The sequence below is a fragment of the Gossypium hirsutum genome, chromosome D12 (assembly GCF_007990345.1).
Source record: "Gossypium hirsutum isolate 1008001.06 chromosome D12, Gossypium_hirsutum_v2.1, whole genome shotgun sequence".
In the NCBI taxonomy this organism is placed as follows: domain Eukaryota; kingdom Viridiplantae; phylum Streptophyta; class Magnoliopsida; order Malvales; family Malvaceae; genus Gossypium; species Gossypium hirsutum.
In genome coordinates, this window is record NC_053448.1 from 43,598,204 (window position 1) to 43,617,790 (window position 19,587).

A 19,587-nucleotide genomic window follows, 5' to 3' on the forward strand; every position below is an offset into this window, starting at 1 on the left:
AAAAGAAAAAAAAAAGTTATATAAACAACAATTCAATAGAAAGCCGACAAAATTAATTGAAGTTGGTTCGATTCGGTTAATTATTTTAACAAAAAAAAAGCTCAATTCAACTAACGGTTTAGTTAATTATAGTTCAATTAACAATGGATCGAACTAACTATTCCATCACCCCTTAGATTAAATGTTTGAGAATATAAAACAAAATACTTAGAATTATAAAAGCAAACATAGTTTCAATTGAACAGTTTAGCGTGTATTGCATTTCATTTAAAGGTTCAGCTAAAATCTTTAAACAAAATCAGACCTATAGTAATAAAACTAGTACATACCATGATGTAAAAAAGTACAAGAGAAACAGAAAAACAAATTTCAGTCCACTCAGATGTTGAACATATTTTGAATAGACCAACAAAATCAGCATTGCCTACATACCAAGTAATGTTCTTTCACAATCTCCACAACAGCATTTACTGTTTGGTGCAGCTCCAAGGCCTTGGAAGCTTCTCTTTTGCGCTTCTAAGATCAACAAAGTTCAAGTTAGGCTCAAAACAAAGTCTACCACAAAAACTTCATAAAGGGGAAAAAACCAATGTTTCAAAAATAAAAGACAAGAGAAACTCTAATTCCAAAAGCTATTCATCTGATAGAAATACATATTAAGGTTGCAGAGAAATAAAGTGCGAAAGAGGGCTAAACCTTTATAAGAGCCCCAAGGATTAGAAACTAGTGAAGCAATGGATAGCAATCATGACAGTTTCTATGATAATATGATATGGAAATTTCTGATAAACAAGTAAAGAAAGCAATTAATGTTTCGATAGATTCATTCACTCAAATAATATAGATACTGTTATTCTGGGGACATGAGCACAGATGCTTGCTAACAGTTGGGGCTGAATCAACTTAATTGTAAAATCATGTCCAAAGAAGGAACAGACAAATGAATTGATCTTGATTTTGACTTTAAAGTGTGCTTTGATCATATGAGTCAAGCTCGAGTCTTATAGAAAAAGTGAACTAAAAGTAATTTGCCTTGTAGTTAATATTTTAAATATATAACAAATTTTATTTTTATATCATGGCTTGAAAGTAGATTTACATGCATTCAACAGAAGTTTCCAAGAAATTGTCTTACCAGCAAGCATGGCGGGTTTAATAGACAAATCCTCTGTTATATGAACCCGTCCACAGAAACCAATTCCAAATTTCAATCTCAACTCAAGGGGCATTATTTCAGTAACCTATGGAGCATTTAGCACAAGTATTCAATAGATGTATTTGAATCAAACAAGCACAAAAAAGGGAAAAACAAAGTTCTAAAAGATCAAACACTAATTTTTCACCTCTGCTGGAACCAATGATCCCACATTATAACTAGACTTCTTTTTGGCCCGTTTTGAACTGGATGTCTCAGTGACCTCACCAATCGAATTAAGGAGCAAAAGCAACCTTCCTGACGTTTCAGGACTTGGAAGAGCCATAACAGTTGCAATAACCCTGCATCAATCATTTCGAGTGTATTTAAGCTTGATAGGCATTAGTAACACATCCACAACAAGCATTCAAGAACACTACAGGACTTGAAAAGAAACCAAACAAAAATGAAAATGACACCTTATCCATAAGACAAAAATGGAGCTGCTATTGAAGCAATTAAACAATGGAGGATACTAACTCCAAACACCAATTACAACGTTGTAAAGATTACTGCAGCCAATTTACATATACAAATAAGCGAAAAATAAGCAAAAAATGATTGGTCACTAAAATCAACCTCACTTCTGCCCATTCACAAATTGTTTATGGGGAAGCTTCTGTGTATTGTAATATGCTATTGATGCATACCCTATGGCATAGTTATACTCAGGAATTGCAATAACCTAATAAAACATTAAAAAGAGTTCAGAATTTATGAGACAATTGCAGTAAGCTGACAACAAATTGAACAGCATTGCCTACATACCAAGTAATGTTCTTTCACAATCTCCACAACAGCATTTACTGTTTGGTGCAGCTCCAAGGCCAAAGAACCAGCAAAGGGCAGAGGGTAGGGAAATTGAAAATCAAAGAACCAGCAAAGGGCAGAGGGCAGTGAAATTGAAAATCAATCCCAGACAAACAAAAATATACAGAAGAAGAGAAGAAGAGAAGAAAAAATAAACTCACCGGAAGAGGGCAGAGAAACAAAGAACAAGCAAAGGGCAGAACAAAGAACCAGCAGAGGGCAGAGATGAGGGCAAAGAAGCAGCAGAGAGCAGAGAGCAGATAAGGGCGTTCGTGTGTGGCTAAAAAAGTAAATGAACCAGCCAAAAGCACTTCTTGGCTGAAAAGCTAAAAATTTTTACTTCTCCGTCTGCCCAAAAGCACTTCTCAGCTTTTGAGAAATTGTTACCAAAACGAAGGTCGTTCTTCATTGCTTTTCAAAGAAAAGCATTTTTTCAAGGAAAAGTCCGTTTGTTAAGCAATGAAGAACGCAGCCTTAGTCATGGTAGACAATTTCGTTCTAGTATTGATTGGAATGCTCTATTCCAGTAGTAAACTGAAACAAAAAACTTGAGGATTTGTTTCAGTTCGAATTTTGATGGTATCAGTCATGTCAGTGTGTATTGGTTGATTTCACCTTTCCAATCGGAATAGTGTACTAACCGGTACCATAAAAAATAAATTTAAAAATAATTTTTAATTTTTAATTTGAATATTTATTATTTATTTGTATCAAAAAATTAATTTTAAATATATTTTAACTTTAATTTACTTTTTATTATTTATTTTTGATTTTTTGAATTATGGACTGTTATATGCATAGTATGAGATTAATTATTGTTTAATTTATGGAATAATAAATTTTTTGCTTGTTTATTTTAAGTTTGTTTAATAATGGATTGTATTTGTGAAACTTATTAAATACTATTTTTTGAGTATTTTTTTGGTATTGTAAAATTAACATATGGTGATATTTGAACCTATGTCACTATTTTTTAAATATTTTCTTTAGGTGAATGTACCTACGAAGACCCTCCGAATCAAATTAGTGTCTCTATTATTAAATGGATTAGTTTAATCATTGTACTATTAAAAAAATCAAATAAAATCAAATTAGAATATACTTACCAGTTTAAAAAATGATATGAAAATTATTTATTCCATGTACAGTACATTTCAATTTTAAACAAAAATATGTAATCTACAGAATCATACAATGTATTTGGTGATTGTACAGAGAGAGAGATTCTCTACTAAATCATTACAGTGGGTGATTGAAGCGACTGGAAATGATGTATACATATATATTAACGATTTCAATTAACCCGTAAGCGTGTGAGCACAAACCGCCACCAACAATGTTGATTTGGTGCCAGTTTCATACCCCTTCCATAACAATATTCAAAGCATTAAATACCTCAAATTAGATTGAATAATAAAAAATTTTAATATTTTAAAATAAAATTTTTATTTAAATCTTGTAAACAAAAACTCATTATGCAAATCTTCTCTTCCCATGGAATCTAAGCATCGGTTAAAAGAAGATTATTTAAAAGAAAAAACAAAAGCTCTTAAAGCAAAGCAGTCTCGCGTGAACCTCGTGGATCCATTTTTAATGTCGAAAGGAGCTGCTCACCTAACAAAAAAAAAAAAAAACAGCATCAATCAAAGAGCCCCCTCTATCTCTCTATCCATTCGACTTGCTAGATTTTTTCTTTTACCTTTCTCTCCCCCAAAAAATCCCAGTCTCCAATATCAATAAAAATGGCACCAATTCACAAGCTTCTTCTTTTTTTTTTGGTTTCCAGTTTTCAAGCCACAGTGATCCAACTATCTCATTTTGTGAGCCCTCAGGCAAAACAAAAAGAAAAGAAAATGAACCATTGGTAATGGAGGCATAATAATCCCTTCAATTATCACCTTAATTAATTACATGTTTTCCAAGGCTGTAAAAATATATATACACTTAGATCAAGGAGGGACAACAGGAATCCCTTCATCGAAAAACTTGCTTCTCATGAACCTTGTGAAAGCTGAACATATGGGTAGTTCTTCAAGCTCATCGAAGAAATCATTTTCTTCTGATTTTGGTGTGGGAGATGATGATACTGCTTTCATACGAGAACAACAAGAGACTGGCTCTTCATCCAACAATAACCCCACTGTGCTTCTCTCTAGATTCCCACTGAAAGGATCTTCTTCTTGGTTTTGGGGAAAGCTTAATGGGGATGTAGATAATGAAATTGGTCTTCATCTTTATCAGGTAGGTGTTCTTGCTTAGTGGTTGGGGCCCGATCATCATTATCACCATCATCATCATCACTTTGGGGTTCTTTAGTTGGTGACTGTGATAAGGTTTTGGTGTTTGTGCAGATGAGGGCTTGGATGGTTATGGCTAGAGGTGTAAGTAATGATGAGCATTGAAGCATCTGTTTTGCATCTTTCTACTTGCTTTTTTGCTGAACAACCTTTTGATGTGCTGCACTTGTAATACCCCCTGCATGATCAAAACATGAACTCAACAACCGTGAATCAAAAAATGCAGAAAAAAACATGAAATACCTTGGATAAGGAGACCCTTTGATAGGCTTTTGACCATATTTCCTCCATGACCATGAATCATAAGGTGGTCCGTCATTCTTTAACTTTCCACCATTTTCTCCCATCTTTACAGTCACAACAGTCCTTTCAACCACTTTCCTGGTAATTAAAAACCTTACCAAAGTTAAATGCATGCTGCCTGCTATGAACCAATTTAGAATGTATATAAAACAGAAACCTTCTTTTGGATGCCTGGCTTTGATTTTGTTTTGGAGAGATAGAACCGTCCATTGCAACTTTCTGTTTGATGCTGCAATGGCCAAAAAGAGATTAAAAAGAGACAGTGAAAGCTATTTGGTGGTGATATAATGATTAATGAACTTAGAGGGCAAAATAAAAACCAAAAGGATTGAAATGAAGAGCTCCAATCAGACTGTGATGGAAGAAAAAAGAACAAAAGGGAGTTTGGGTTTTTTGACAATATGACAAACAAAAAAAAACCTCCTCCAACTTGGGTTCCCTTCAACCTTTCTTGTCACTCACCATCAACCCTCGAACCCCCCCCCCCACCTTGTAATAAAATAAACTACCTTATATCCACACAAACTGCTGCACCATATAAATATATGTGTGTTGATATTTCAAGGACAACAATATTGCCGGCCCCATCCGCCACTTCATTGGCTTCAGCATCGTTTGGCTCCTGTTCCCATAAACGCAATCAATCTCCACTTGGCACGTGTATATTTCCAATAATGAAGCTTGGCCTTTCATAAATTTATTAGGTCAAATTTTGCTACACTATGAAAAAATTATTGATTTAATTTCCATACATTTATTTTATTTTATTTTTAAAATTTGAAAATTCAGTTTTGGTTGAAAGTGAAAGTTTTGTATTTAATATTTATTTTCTAATTTGATTCCTTTTTTAAAAGGAAAAAAAGGTTAATTTTTTCCCTTGGTCAAAATTTTATCTCTCAAACATTTTATAATTTATATAATATTTTGTCAATTTGTTATTTTCACATAACACTTATAAAATAAATATTTAGGGTTAAACAAGTACATAGATTAAAAATAATTAAATTGGAGTACAATGACTAAATCTACAATTTATACATAATACAAATACTACAAATAATCAAATTAAACTATAATTATTAAATCCACAACTTACGCATAGTATAGAGATTAATAGCAAAATTTGACTTAACGAACTTAGTGGCAATTAACTGGGTTACGACTAGAGATATTCATAAATTAAGTCAAGTTTATGCATGATATTAATATCATACATAGTTATCTAAGCTTGGCTATAAAAAAATATGGGTCTCAGATTTTACTTAAATCCGTCCATATTTGTAAATAGTTATGCTAACCCCAGTTAGGCCCATTCATAGTATTTTTAAAAAAATATTATTGATTTTATTTTGTATCTAGTAATATATATATACTATAGCATTATGAGGTTACAAAAAAAAAAGAAAATAAATAGTTATGTTTACATCACAACTTTTTTGACACACGTCACTCTTTAATTGAAATACTGATTTACAATTTGGGTAAGTTACTTTTTACTCTTTGCCTTTTATCTCTTTATTTCAAGATTTCACTTAATTGAATTAATTTTTAATGCTATAACATTAAGAATAATGAATATTAAATTGTTAAAATTAAAATATAATTTTTAAAAATATTCATATTAATAATATTTATCAAATTAAATTTATATATTTCTAATATAATAAGAGTTATTTCATTGATTAAATTAGAGAAAAATAAATATAAATTTTAAAAAATAAATATTAACAATTTTAACATCAAAATAAAATTATTTAACAATATATATAAAATAAATAATCTGTAAGAAATTATTGATAATATTATTTAAATTATAATATATTAATATTAAAATCAATCACAAGGAATTTTTATATTATTTTGATATTAAATCTTTTTAAAATTAAATAAAATTAATATAACTTGTTTTAATTTAGTTAAATATTTTGCAATTACATTAAATTTTCAATTTATTAATGATTTTTTTAAAGAAACTCATTAAAAATTTTAAACAAAAATTAATATTATAAAAATGAAAAAAGTTAGGAGAGTTTTTAGACTCTACAAGCAAGTCAATTGGTTGACATGTCATATGTCAATTTTTAATGTTACTTGAGTAATAAAAATAAGTAAACTGTCAATGTATCAAATATTAATCCAATAAAAGCATTATAAATCTAATATTTACAATCGACCATGCATCGCACGAAAATACAAACTAGTTATATATATTTCTTTTATTAACGTTCTAAACATAAATAACTTAACATTTATGTTTTAATTTGATATATTTAATTTGTACACAGGTTGAGCTTGAGTTGTGTACATTGAAACCTAAGTTCAACTCGTATATTTAATAAACTTAATTTTTTGGTCAAACCCATTTTAAGCTTATTAATTTTGTTTAAATTCTTTCAAATTTTATGCAAATAGTCCGTATATTATCCCAAGAAAAGGTATTTTTGGTGGACTAATTTTGAATTTCTTGGGTATAATATTTTTCCAGTAACTGGCTTCATGTCTTATTTTCAGTCTGTATTGCTGCTCAGCATATGTACATTACGTTAGAAATTTGATTATCCCCAGAAATGTAATTATGGGTCTAATTGATTTATATAATGACTTTTAGATTTTAATAATCATAAAAAAATAATCACCAAAATTAATACTCGTACTTATCAACTGCCTCCTTGTCATGTAGTTTCGTTCCTTTTATTTAATTCATAAATGCCTTTGATCCCACAATTTAAACATTAATGTTGGATGGCTGCCTTCGTTTGCTATGTGGAAATAATCACCAAATATTATATCCTATCGTCCTTTCTGCCATTTGTATTAACCACAATATTTTTAAATGCCATTTAAGTATTTAATTGGCTCTTCTTCTTTTTTTTGCCTGAGCGGCCGGACATGTTGCCCACATCGAAATATCAGTCTCACCATCGCAATCCAACCCCATTTTCTTTTTCCTTTACGTTACTTATGATGTACAGAATTGAATTAAATTGTAATTTTTATAATAATATAAATCTAGTCTTATTATTTTATTATTTTTTATATTTATAAATTTTAAAGAATTAAATTAAATTTTTATTATTTTTAAGAGGGTTAAAATATAATTTTATATTTACTAATTTTAAATTTTAAAAGGTTTAAATGGAAGGGGACGAAATGATTATTTAAAATTTTATTAGGTCAAATTTTGTTATGAAAAAATTATAGATTATTTAAAATTTTATTATTTTTAAGGGAGTCAAAGTGTAATTTTACTTTTACTAATTTAAAATTTTAAAAGGCCTAAATGAAAATTTTTCCATTTTAGTTATGCCCTGTTTGTAGATTAAAGAAAGGGTTAATTCCATTAAAAAGTCATCAACTATTGTCTAAATTTTAAATTGATTCCCAAGTATAATATTATATCAATCAAGTTTTTCTTTTCTCTTCTTTTTTGTTAATTTAACCGTTAATTTAGGCATTAAATGTAAAAGTTTGGATTTAATATGGAACATATTTGAAATACATTGGTTAAATTATAGACGCGTGTATATTTATTGCAAAGTTAAGAAATGTACGATTGTATTGAAATTATTTAAATTGAATTTTTAATTTTTGATGAGGCAAAAAAAAGTAATTTTTCTATTTAACAAATAAACTAAAAGGGATTAAATTGCATGAGAGAGACTAAAATTGCAATTGTATCATTTTAATCGGGGGCTAAGGCTCCAACCTCTAGGCACGTCGCTGTCTGTCATGTTAAAAAATATAATAAGTATAAAATTTAGACATAATGATAAATTTGGCTCTTAATATTTATCTATTTCATTACATTGATCTTAATTCTTTTTTTATTACTTTGGTCCTCAACTTTCAAAGTTTAATTAAATTGCTTTTTGTTGGATAGATAAATTGATTGAACTGTTAAAATTTTAACGACATTAACACGACAACTCCCATGGTAATTCACGTCAGCCAATACAACTTTAAACAATTCATGTATCTTTTGTCCATTAAAAAAAAACAATTTAACAACACTTTGAGGGTTGAGAACCAAAGTGATAAAGAAAAAAAATAAAGCCGAAATAACAAAATAAATCAATTTATCATTATATCTAAAATCTAAATAAATAAACGTTGAAAGTTAAATTTATCATTATATCTAAAATCTAAAAAAAGCCTTCCCTACTTAATGTGCATACAATTTAATCCTAATGTATTAAATATTCTCTATCTCATAGGTTATATTTTTGACAATGTTGATAGAAGTATCTGATTAATATGATAGTGACATTTTTGAATTGTAATTCAAGGATGTCTAATGCAATTAACCCGATTAGTAGGTATATAAAAAAATCTTTTTGGAGTTGATATTTATTATGATTATTATTACATAGATACTCTTGTGGAAGTAAAATTTGATGCAAAGTTTCAAAAGTTCTAAGATGGATAATGGATTATTCCCTTTCAGTAGTCCATTCGACTTCAATGGAATCCAAGGAAATTACAATCTTCCTGATTTCGAGAAAGATGGTACTGTAATAAAAGGAAAACATGACCCTCTGCTTGGATTCCAAGAAATTGGAGATGATCCAGACAATGATCCTGTTTTTCCTAATCATGGTCTTTATCAAAACGTAACAAAGATGTCTGAAAATCAAGAACAACAACGGGGACGAGCAGCAACCAAGTCAGCTTTTTCCGATGAATTCAGTTTCAGCTCTGTTTTCTCGGGAAACATGGCGTTCCAAGAATTTTCTAGGCCGGAAAACATGAAACCCATTAAGGACTGCAATATGCAGTCTTCGTGTCGGTTGTCGTCTCTGGAACTGCTAACCAATTACGGAAATGGTTTCAAGAAATTGAGATTCAGCAAATACGTTGGGAGTGACGGCGAGGATGGAACGGATGAACGTGGCGGCGGCCAGAAGAAACTTTCAGCGGAGGAGATCATGAGGGTGACCGGAGCGAGGTACATACAGCTTTCGGACATGAGGTACGATGATTTCTCCATGATTATGCATCCGTTCGGTCATGCTCTTTCGGGTTTGTCCGATGACGACACGAAAGACGTCGAGCTCGTGCACTTACTCCTAACCGCAGCGGAGAAAGTTGGTTACGAACAATTCGAACGTGCTAACCGGTTGCTTTCGCATTGCGAATGGATTGCGTCGGAACGAGCCAATCCGGTCCAACGGATCGTATATTATTTTGCCGAAGCTCTTCGAGAAAGGATTGATAAAGGAATGGGGAGGATTATAGCGAAGGAACCAGAGATGATATTTAAGACCGGTATTGAAAACGGGTTGAATACGAACCTTATATCGGTTAGAATGCATGAGTATGTACCGTTTTTTCAAGTAACGCAATTCATGGGAATACAAGCCATTATAGAGAACGTGGCATCGGCTAGTAAGATCCATATAATTGATCTTGAACTTCGGAGTGGAGTTCAATGGACCGGCCTAATGCAAGCTCTGTCCGAACGTGAAATTCGCCACGTCGAGATTCTCAAGATAACGGCCGTGGGATTTGTCGGCAACGAGAAGATAGCGGAGACCGGAAAGAGGTTGGAAAGCGTTGCTGCGTCGTTTAAGTTACCCTTTTCGTTCATTGCGGTTTACGTCGAAGACATGGAAGACATCAAGGAAGAGTTATTCAAAATCGGAAACGACGAATCGTTGGTTGTTTTCTGTCCGTTGGTGCTTAGAACAATGATTTCAAGGCCTACATGCTTGGAAAATCTGATGCGGGTGATGAAAAATTTGAACCCTACTATAGTAATTGTCATCGAAATCGAAGCAAACCACAACTCTCCGTCGTTCGTGAACCGATTCATTGAAGCGTTATTCTTTTACAGCACATTTTTTGACTGCCTTGACACTTGCTTGGAACATGAAGGTGAATTGAGAGCCGGGGTCGAGTCCGTGCTTTGCAATGGGATTCGGAACATTGTGGCGATGGAAGGCAAAGAGAGGGTCGTTAGAAGTGTGAAGTTGGAAGTGTGGTCGGCATTCTTCGCGAGGTTTAGAATGACCGAATTGGGGTTTAGCGAGTCGTCCTTATACCAAGGTAGTTTGGTGATCAAACAGTTTCCGAGTGCCGCTAGTTATTGCACGCTCGACAAGTGCGGAAAGAGTGTGATCGTTGGATGGAAGGGAACTCCGGTTCAATCGGTTTCGGCCTGGAAGTTTTCGAGAGATAGAGGGAGGGTATTCGGAAACTATAGGTTCTGAAATCCGAAACTGTTAGTAGTTTATTACATTGTAGGTTCATTGAGTTCAAATGTTAAACAATAAACTCTTAGTTTTCCATGTTTTCTTGCTTGTTTATGTCAATTGGTTGGTGCAATCAGCAGCTTACCTATAATGGCAATTTCATGTTTATGTTGTATTTTCGAAACTCTCCTAATTATCTTTTCAAATAATATTTTCTTTAAATATAATCTATTTAATAAAGAGTGGATAAACCCTTAAAAATTAATATAGAAATTTTAAATTTTTAAACCTTAATTAAAATTTTTAACATATGGTATCACATAGTAGTCCATTGCAAGTAGAAGTAGGTTTTGTATTAAAATAATTATAGGTTAAATATTAATTGATGTATATATGTCCTTTCTCTCATTATAATATGAAGCTTAAAATAAGCCTATGCTGTATTTTTCGATAATTTGAAATTTAGTTTCTATATTTTTATTTTAAAGAATTTAGTTTTTTTACTTTTCAAATTTAAAAATTTAAGTGCAATCGTCAATATTTTTAATTTTTTGGTTAAATTTAGGTTAATTATAATGTTATTTTTTTTAATTACATAGCTATCAAGTGAGTATTTTTTTTATTTCAAAATGTCACACCAACAAATTTAACCAAAAAAAGTGTTAACAGTTATACCTAAATTTTAAAATCTAAAAAATAGAGGAACTAAATTCTAGAAATAAGAAAATATTGATTAAATTCTAAATTTTAGAAAAGTACGACGACTTATGGTATATTTTTACTTAATTTGAAGGGTTAATAACATATTTCCTCAAATTATGCTCCATATTTTAAATTAGTTACTGTTGACACCATTTTTTAGGGAAACGGGATCGACTTAGATTTTGAAAATGAAAACGAACACGGGAGTCGCCACCAATCTTTTTGAAGGTGTGATTGGGTCACCTCGAAAAAACAATTGTTTTTAATAAACGGTTTAGATTTATTAAAACAATGCATTTGGTCTGCGAAAATCAAAGAAATAGGTTCGGGAGTCGGTTACGTACGAGGAAGGATTAGCACCCTCGTAACACCCAAAATTGGTACCTAGTTGATTACTTAATGTCTTGGTGTCGAAAATTAAAAACTCGAAAAGAATTTAAAAATACGACCCCTCTTTATATTGTGTTATTTTAAAATTACTCAAATAAATCAAAATGGAAAATGCCCCCTTATCTCGAAGTAACAAGATGTCACATCCAGTAAGTTAGGACACGACACATCGTATTTTTGAGAGTAAGCTTGCCTTTTATTTTTTATTTAAACCTCATTTATTTCAATTTTAAAAGGACATTCGGTTATTTAGGTTTAACGCGAGTAAAATCGAAACCCAATAAGTCAGGGCACGATCTCTCGAATTTCCAAATACGGAATATTGCCTTTATTATTTTTTTGAAAAAAATCCTCGTCTCGAGAAAACGTGTCATATCCAATGCGTTAGGACACAACGTATTGAATTCCAGATAATGAGCTTTTTATTTATGTTTTTTTTATTAAAGTGCATTCTCGATTATTTAGGTTCAACAAAGAAAATTGGAACCCAACACGTTAGGGCTCAATCCTCTCGAAGATCCGAAGTATCGAGTACTGTCTTTATTTCCAAAATTTTCCTTTTTTACTAATTTGGGTAAAAATTGATGTAATGTTAAATTTGATGTATGAATAAATGGTTACGTTAATGAATGACAACAATATGAAAACATGAATAGACGAATTGCAATATACATGACGGCAATAATCACATGAAACATCTCACTTTAATATCAATATTAAGGATCAAAGAAAATGAAATAAAATAATATATAGAACAATTTGGAATAAATAGTATAAAACGATTTAAAGCAAATAATATGTACAACAAGTTAAAATGAATAATCTTCAAAGCAATTTAAAAAATAAATAACATAGAAAACAATTTAAAATAATATGTAAAAAGTTTAAAATAAATAATATGTCAAAAGGAATCTTAAATGAATAATATGAAAACAAAATTTTTTTTTAAAATAATAATGAATGATGTGCATAAAAACAATTCCAAATAAATAATATACATATGTAGTTTAACATAAATAATATATATATATATATTTAAATTGAATAATTGATTAACATAGTTTAAAATACAGAATATATAAAAAAAACTTAAAATAAATAATAATAGAACGATTTAAAATAAATAATATAAAGTTTAAAATAAATAAATAAATACATTGCAAAAATAAAGTGAAATCTAATAGATTTGGGACTAAATCGGGACAAAAATGAAATAAAAGGGTAAAAATCATAATAAAATAACAAAGAGGACTAAAAACAAAAGACGCGCAAAGGTCAAGGACCAAATGCGGAATAAAACCCAAAATCGGACATGTGTCCATTTTCCAAAGCGTCAGTGGATCAAGGACTCGATTGAAATGCACCATAAATTTCGGGGTCAAATGTAAAATAAACGAAGACCGAATTGCATTAATGCGCAAAAGCGGAGGGGCTAAACAGGCAAATAACCCCTCCAAGCAAAACACGCGGATCCTACTTCTGGTTCGGGTCGCTCGCGAGGGTTGAGGATCAAAACGACGCCGTTTTGGGGCTATTGAAGCCAGCCATAAACGACGTCGTTTAAGGGGGTTTACAAAAGTATTTTTTTTAAAAAAAAATCATTCTTCTCACATTCTTAAAAAAAAAATACACTCTCAACCCTCTCTTCCTCTCCAGACGTCGGCCTATCTCCGGCCAGGGGCCCGGTCGAGCGCCACTGCACCGGCGCCTTCGTGCACGGCGGCGGTGAGTCAAAAGGTTTTCTTTTTTACCCCGTTTTTAGATCTCGGCCTCCTAAATACGGATCCATTCTCAAAATACCCAAAAAACAACAAAAAAGGAAGAGGACCACCGGCCTTTCACCAACTGATTATGTTACCCCGGTAAGTTCCTCCTTCCCTTTTTTTCTTTTTTTGTTATTGATAGTTTTTTTGGAAGAGAAACGATTAAAAAAAGAAAAAAAAATACAATAAAATACTAAACCGAAAAACGACAACTTTTGCTTTTATTTCTGATATTCTCACAAAGGGTCCGAACCATACAAAGAAAAAGCTTGTGGCTTTTATAGCCAAATTACAAACGCTTAGTCTCTATTTCTTTTGTCGTTTGCGATTGTTTCTTGCTGTTGTCTTCTTCTTTTGCGTGTTGCGTAAAGCGGCGGTGGCTGGTAGCAGGGGGAGCGGCAGAGGCGCGAGAGGCATGCGGGGTGGACCTAGGTGCGGCACACCTAGGGTTTCGGCCTTTCTTTTTGTTTAGCTGAAATTGTTTTAGATTTTGGGCCATTTGGGCTTTAGGGTTTTGGTTTATTTGGGCATTGTAATTTGGGTAGTGGAATCTGGGTTTGTTTTTTTTGTAATTGGACTGTTTTGAGTGTGTTGGGCCCGGGCAGATTTTGGGCTTTACAGTTGCCCCTCTTTGTTCATTGTCGTGCAACGGGAATGAAGCAAAGACTTTTAAGAAAGGCCAAAATTGCCCGGTCTCGCCGATTCTCGACTCGTTCTGGTGCTTCTCTTCTTCAAGTAGCTTCATTCTAGTCCACTGCGTCTTATTGCTTTGATCCATTTCACGACATCTTTAGAGAGAAATGACTTCAATCTACCCTGCTGCAACTCCATGGAGATGAGATTCGTGGTTTTAGTCTGCTCCACTGCAACTTCAAGGAGATAAGACTTGCATCCTCAACCTGCTCCACTGCAACTTCAGGGAGATAAGGTTTGATATGATAAGATTTAATTCGACCTACTGCAACTTCAGAGGTATATGATTCATCGTTTTAATCTGCTCCACTGCAACTTCAGGGAGATAGGATTAGTTTCTTTTGTCTGCTGCACTACTGCTTAGAGAGATAAGACTTGATGTGATCTGCTCCACTACTACTTAGGGTGATAAGATCTGTGGTTTTAATCCGCTCCACTGCAACTTCAAGGAGATAGGATTGGTTTTTTTTCTGTCTACTCCACTACTGCTTAGGGAGATAAGACTTGATGCGATCTGCTCCACTACTATTTAAGGAGATAAGATTTGTGGTTTTAATCCGCTCCACTTCAACTTCAGGGAGATATGATTGATTTCTTTCAAATTGATTGCAATGTCGGGGAACAAGATTCGTCGTTGTAGCTTCAATTTGTTCCACTGCACCGCCAGGGAAGTAAGATTCCCGTTGCGACTTCAATCTTTTTAATTGCAGTATCGGGGAAGTAAGATTCGCCGTCGTAGCTTCAATCTGCTCCACTGCATTGCCAGGGAAGTAAGATTTACCGTTGCGGCTTCAATCTTTAACTGCGATGTCAGGGAAATAAGATTCACTGTCGTAGCTTCAATCTATTCCACTGCACCGCCAGGGGAGTAAGATTCACCGTTGCGGCTTCAATCTTTTTAATTGCAATGTCAGGGAAGCAAGATTCGTCGTTATAGCTTCAATCTGTTCCACTGCACCGCCAGGGGAGTAAGATTCGCCATTGCGGCTTCAATCTTCTTTGCTGTAAACTATGGTGTCTTCGATCTGCTTCGCCGTCAATGCAGGAAAGTAAGATCTGTTATCTTCAGTCTACTTCACTGTCAATACAGAAAGACAAGACTTGCTATATTTGATCTACTTCGCTGCCAATACCGGAAGATAAGATCTGCTATCTTCAGTCTACTTCACTACCAATACAGGAAGACAAGACTTGCTATCTTTGATCTACTTCGCTGCCAATACAGGAAGACCAGATCTGCTATCTTCAGTCTACTTCACTGCCAATACAGGAAGACAAGATCTACTATCTTTAGTCTACTTTGCTGCCAATACAGGAAGACAAGATCTGCTATCTTCAGTCTACTTTGCTGCCAATACAGGAAGACAAGACTTGCTATCTTTGATCTACTTTGCTGCCAATACAGGAAGACAAGATCTGCTATCTTTAGTCTACTTCGCTGCCAATATAGGAAGACAAGACTTGCTATCTTCGATCTACTTCACTGCCAATACAGGAAGACAAGATCTGCTATAATGACTTCAATCCATCCCACTGAAACTTCAGTGGTATATGATTTGTTTCTTTGATCTGTTCTCTGGGGAACATGACCTGTAAAATCTATTTTATGGACCTATTTATGACTAGTGTTTAGGATGACATGATCAGAATGAATCAAATGCTCCTAACTAGATGTGTATGAATGATATTTGCATTGAATGATATTTGTATGAATGTAGAATGTCATTTTTTGAGAATGATCATCTTTTAATGCTTAGGTTGTCATTACTCGCTGTTCGTCAAGGTTCTATCACTGATGCTTGTTCAGCTGGTATCTTTGACAGAAAAACCAAAGAAATAGTCACAATTTAGACTATTCTTTCTGCAATGCTTCTAACCCTTAAGTTGGTTAGTTCTAAACAATAGTCCTGTTTCAGGTTCCTGTATTATTTAGAAACTTCCAGAGTAATATGCAAAACTCATTTCACTTGAATATTTAGTTCATTAATCGTTATTTCAATGAAAAATGCTCGAAAAAGATTATCAAACTGGACAAGATGAAATTTCGTTGAGAGCAAAGCTCGAGATGAATGAATCAATCAGGATAGTAAATTTTGCTAAAATACAAAATAAGCATAAATTAATCAAGATTGTGTATTTTTTCAAAAATATAAAAAATGAATAAAATAGAAATAGATGCCCCAAATATCGTAGTATGAGCTTCTCTGCCCTAAACTTCTTAAGAACCCTTTTGAACTTGATATGTGTTTAGAAATTCTAGAAGACTTTGTTGATGCCCCAAGATGTAGCATCTCTCCTTCTTGTTAATTCGGAGAGTACAAGACTACCGCATACCCCACATTCGATCCAAAATTTGAATTGCCCATTCTTGGGTTTTCAATTCAAAACCCTTTTAGTCTCAATGCGCCATTTGCGGGTTTTCACCTTGGCCTCTCCTTTTCTTTTCTTTTCTTTTCTTTTCATTTCTTTTTTCAAGTGAAGTATTTATTGCCTGAATCAAAATTCTCAAGATCAGGCAGGTTCTTGTCATCCGTCTTGGTCAATACTGACGCTCTTCTAGATAAGGCCTTCCACATAAGATCCTTCCCGATTTGGCATCCACTTTTTTGAAGTCCTTCTGTATAGGAAGGATTTTTCCGATACCAGGTGCTCCTCATAGAATCGTCTGGGGTGAACCTTTTGGTGAGCTTGCATCATTTATTTTTTGGTACATTTGATTATGACGAATGACTTTGAAACTTTCTCTTCAACCGGGATTAGATCCAAAGACTCAAAAAGAAGGAATCTTAGCTTAAATGGGAAAAACCACCATAGGCCAAAGTGAAAGGCGTTGCCCTGGTAGAGTTTTTTTGCCTCCACTGAACTGTTCATTTTGGGGCAACATAGTGTTAATCTTGAACAGACTGCAAACTTTTGATGTCGTGCTGTTGTTTAAATTCAATGCATCGTCTGACATGAGCCTTTTGGCATTCCATACTAACATATGATTTCTTTTTTGGGAATTTACTGACTGTCGACTTTGTGACATTGGCATATAAAACAACCTCTACCCACTTGATGAAGTAATCGACGAACACAAAGATGAATTGATGACCGCCAGAAGCTTTTGGCGAGGTCGGCCCAATGACATCCATGCCCCTCATAAAGAAAGTCCATAGAAAAGTCATAACATGAAGAGATAAAGGAAGCACATAAATCTTGTCTCCGTAAATTTGGCCCTTGTGGCGTTTCTTGGTATAACTGATGCAATCCCCTTCCATGGTGGACCAGCGGTACCTAAATCTCATGATTTACTTGGCCATTGCAAAATCAATACATGTGTTCCTCAGACACCCTTATGGACATTTTCTAATACTTTCTTAGCCTCAACAACATCCACATGTCTTGGTAGCCCAGACATATCTTGATCATACGAAAACATCTTTAAATTCTCAGAGTAACTCAATGACGTCCTGCTTTGTCTCTGCGGTGATACAAGCTCTGATTTTTACCTTTTTCTCTTCTCCTAAGCTCACAATTTCCAACTGATTTTTTTGTAAGGTAGGATCTGTTTTTCGACTTGCTCTACCATCCTAAACAAATCAGGAGATAAGCTACAGTCTCGATCATCTTTGAAGTTTTGAGGTTCCTCTAGACACATATCTTGCTCAGAAGAAAGTTCTGAGTCAATAGTAGTGTCGCTCATATCATTGATATCTGGAGACCTGTCCTAGGGAACGAAAGAAGACTCAAAGAACTAATGAATCAAAGGGGAATTATTGTGTGGTATGAGTATGAATGAAATGGAAGGAACAAAAGAATGTTTGCCAAAACAAGACACAAAGATGCATTTCGTTGAAATAAAGAATAGTGAACATGTGCCTTTTTCACAAAAGGATTCTCTATTGCTCCCAGGCTTAGAGCAATAAGAGCGTTCCAAATATTACTCTGAAATGGTCCTAAAAATTACAAGAATCTCCTTGACAGTTTGGTTGTTTAGAATGCCTTTAGCGATGTAGAAACAAATTCTTGATAATTTTTTAGTTCCTTCTTCAAAGGCACGAACATCATTCCTTTCCATACCATAGATATCTCCAAAGAATTCCAATTCTTCATCCTTCATCTGGCTCTGTACTAGAGTTCTAAACTCAATACACTTTTAGATTTTAGGAAAATTATTGTATACAATGAAATATAATGTTAATGAATGAAAAGATGCATGCAATGAAATGTAATGCAGATGCATGGATGCAAAAAGAGACGTTGATTTTGGTTCAATTTCATTAGAACAACTTTACTAGAAAATAGATCTCTTTACATAAAAAAGATATATATACAACTTTGCCCTCATAGGCAGGGACATTCGATCCTCTTCTTCATTCGAGCGTTAAGATAAATCTCACGAACTTTTCAAAAGGGATGTCTCTTCTATCTCCTTTTTGCTTGATCCGGGCCACGACTCGTTGCTCACTCATCCTCGTGATGCTCGTTGGCTTCTCTTTACGAAAGTTCAGCGGCTCTCGAATAATCTTTGTCATCTTGAATCCGTGGGCAACAGAGCAATAGTCGTGTAGTCCTCCATTAAACTATCATCCTTCTCTTATCACGTTTTCTTGGACTATATTTAGACAACCGTATTATCATCCACTTTATCAAAAAACCTATTTTCTCATGACAAGCTTTCTATTTAGCAACTGAACGTGAATCAACACCTATTTTTTATGATGAAAATGCAATGCAATCATAACCAAAAAGACAACCGATTAGTACAAAGCAAAAACAAGCAAGAATAAATAGAACACCTATTCGGGTGACCACTAGGGGTTTGAAGTGGTTCTACCTAGGGTGGCTCTTAAGGTCTTCTACATGTGGTTTAGTTCTAAAGCAAAGGTAAACGAACCAGCAAATTTCTCGATCCTCACCCATTATAGGCTCATACGGATCGAGTTTAGTTCAGGGGAATACATTTCCCTCTGGCTACACGAAGATGAAAATCTCACGAAGACATAGGTATAGATGTATCCCGGAAGCGATCCACTATCCTGCACGGAGGTGAAAACCTCACGAAGGACTAGTTTCTCACTCCCACTTAAAAGGGTGTGACCAACGGTCATGCAATGCAATGGGCAGAGATATAAAAATAAAATACAGAACGTGATGAAAAATATAACTCAAAACACAGGAAATGCAATGAGAGGATCGTAAATTTAAATCGAATTTTCAAATTTCGACAAAAAGACAAGAAATAATCAACACATGGCTTG

The 19,587-nt window shown here is 33.6% G+C and overlaps 2 protein-coding genes and 1 pseudogene across 2 annotated transcripts; 1 reads left to right on the forward strand and 2 right to left on the reverse strand.

The window, feature by feature from the left end:
* Positions 1-231: 231 nt before the first annotated feature.
* LOC107946001 (rRNA biogenesis protein RRP5) lies at positions 232-2,595 on the reverse strand. Its single transcript, XM_041108002.1, has 7 exons — positions 2,554-2,595; positions 2,167-2,331; positions 1,964-2,014; positions 1,780-1,880; positions 1,344-1,497; positions 1,136-1,241; positions 232-516 (listed from the first exon to the last, which is right to left on the reverse strand). The coding sequence occupies exons 1-7, from the start codon at positions 2,593-2,595 to the stop codon at positions 425-427; spliced, it is 711 nt and encodes a 236-aa protein (XP_040963936.1). The 3' UTR covers positions 232-424.
* Positions 2,596-3,873: 1,278 nt separating this feature from the next.
* Positions 3,874-5,107, reverse strand: LOC121224136 (probable WRKY transcription factor 65; annotated as a pseudogene).
* Positions 5,108-9,000: 3,893 nt separating this feature from the next.
* Positions 9,001-10,971, forward strand: LOC107943107 (DELLA protein RGL1). The gene has a single exon (XM_016876847.2). It carries the CDS (start codon positions 9,024-9,026, stop codon positions 10,812-10,814), a length of 1,791 nt encoding a protein of 596 aa, XP_016732336.2. The 5' UTR covers positions 9,001-9,023; the 3' UTR covers positions 10,815-10,971.
* The last annotated feature ends 8,616 nt before the right edge of the window (positions 10,972-19,587 follow it).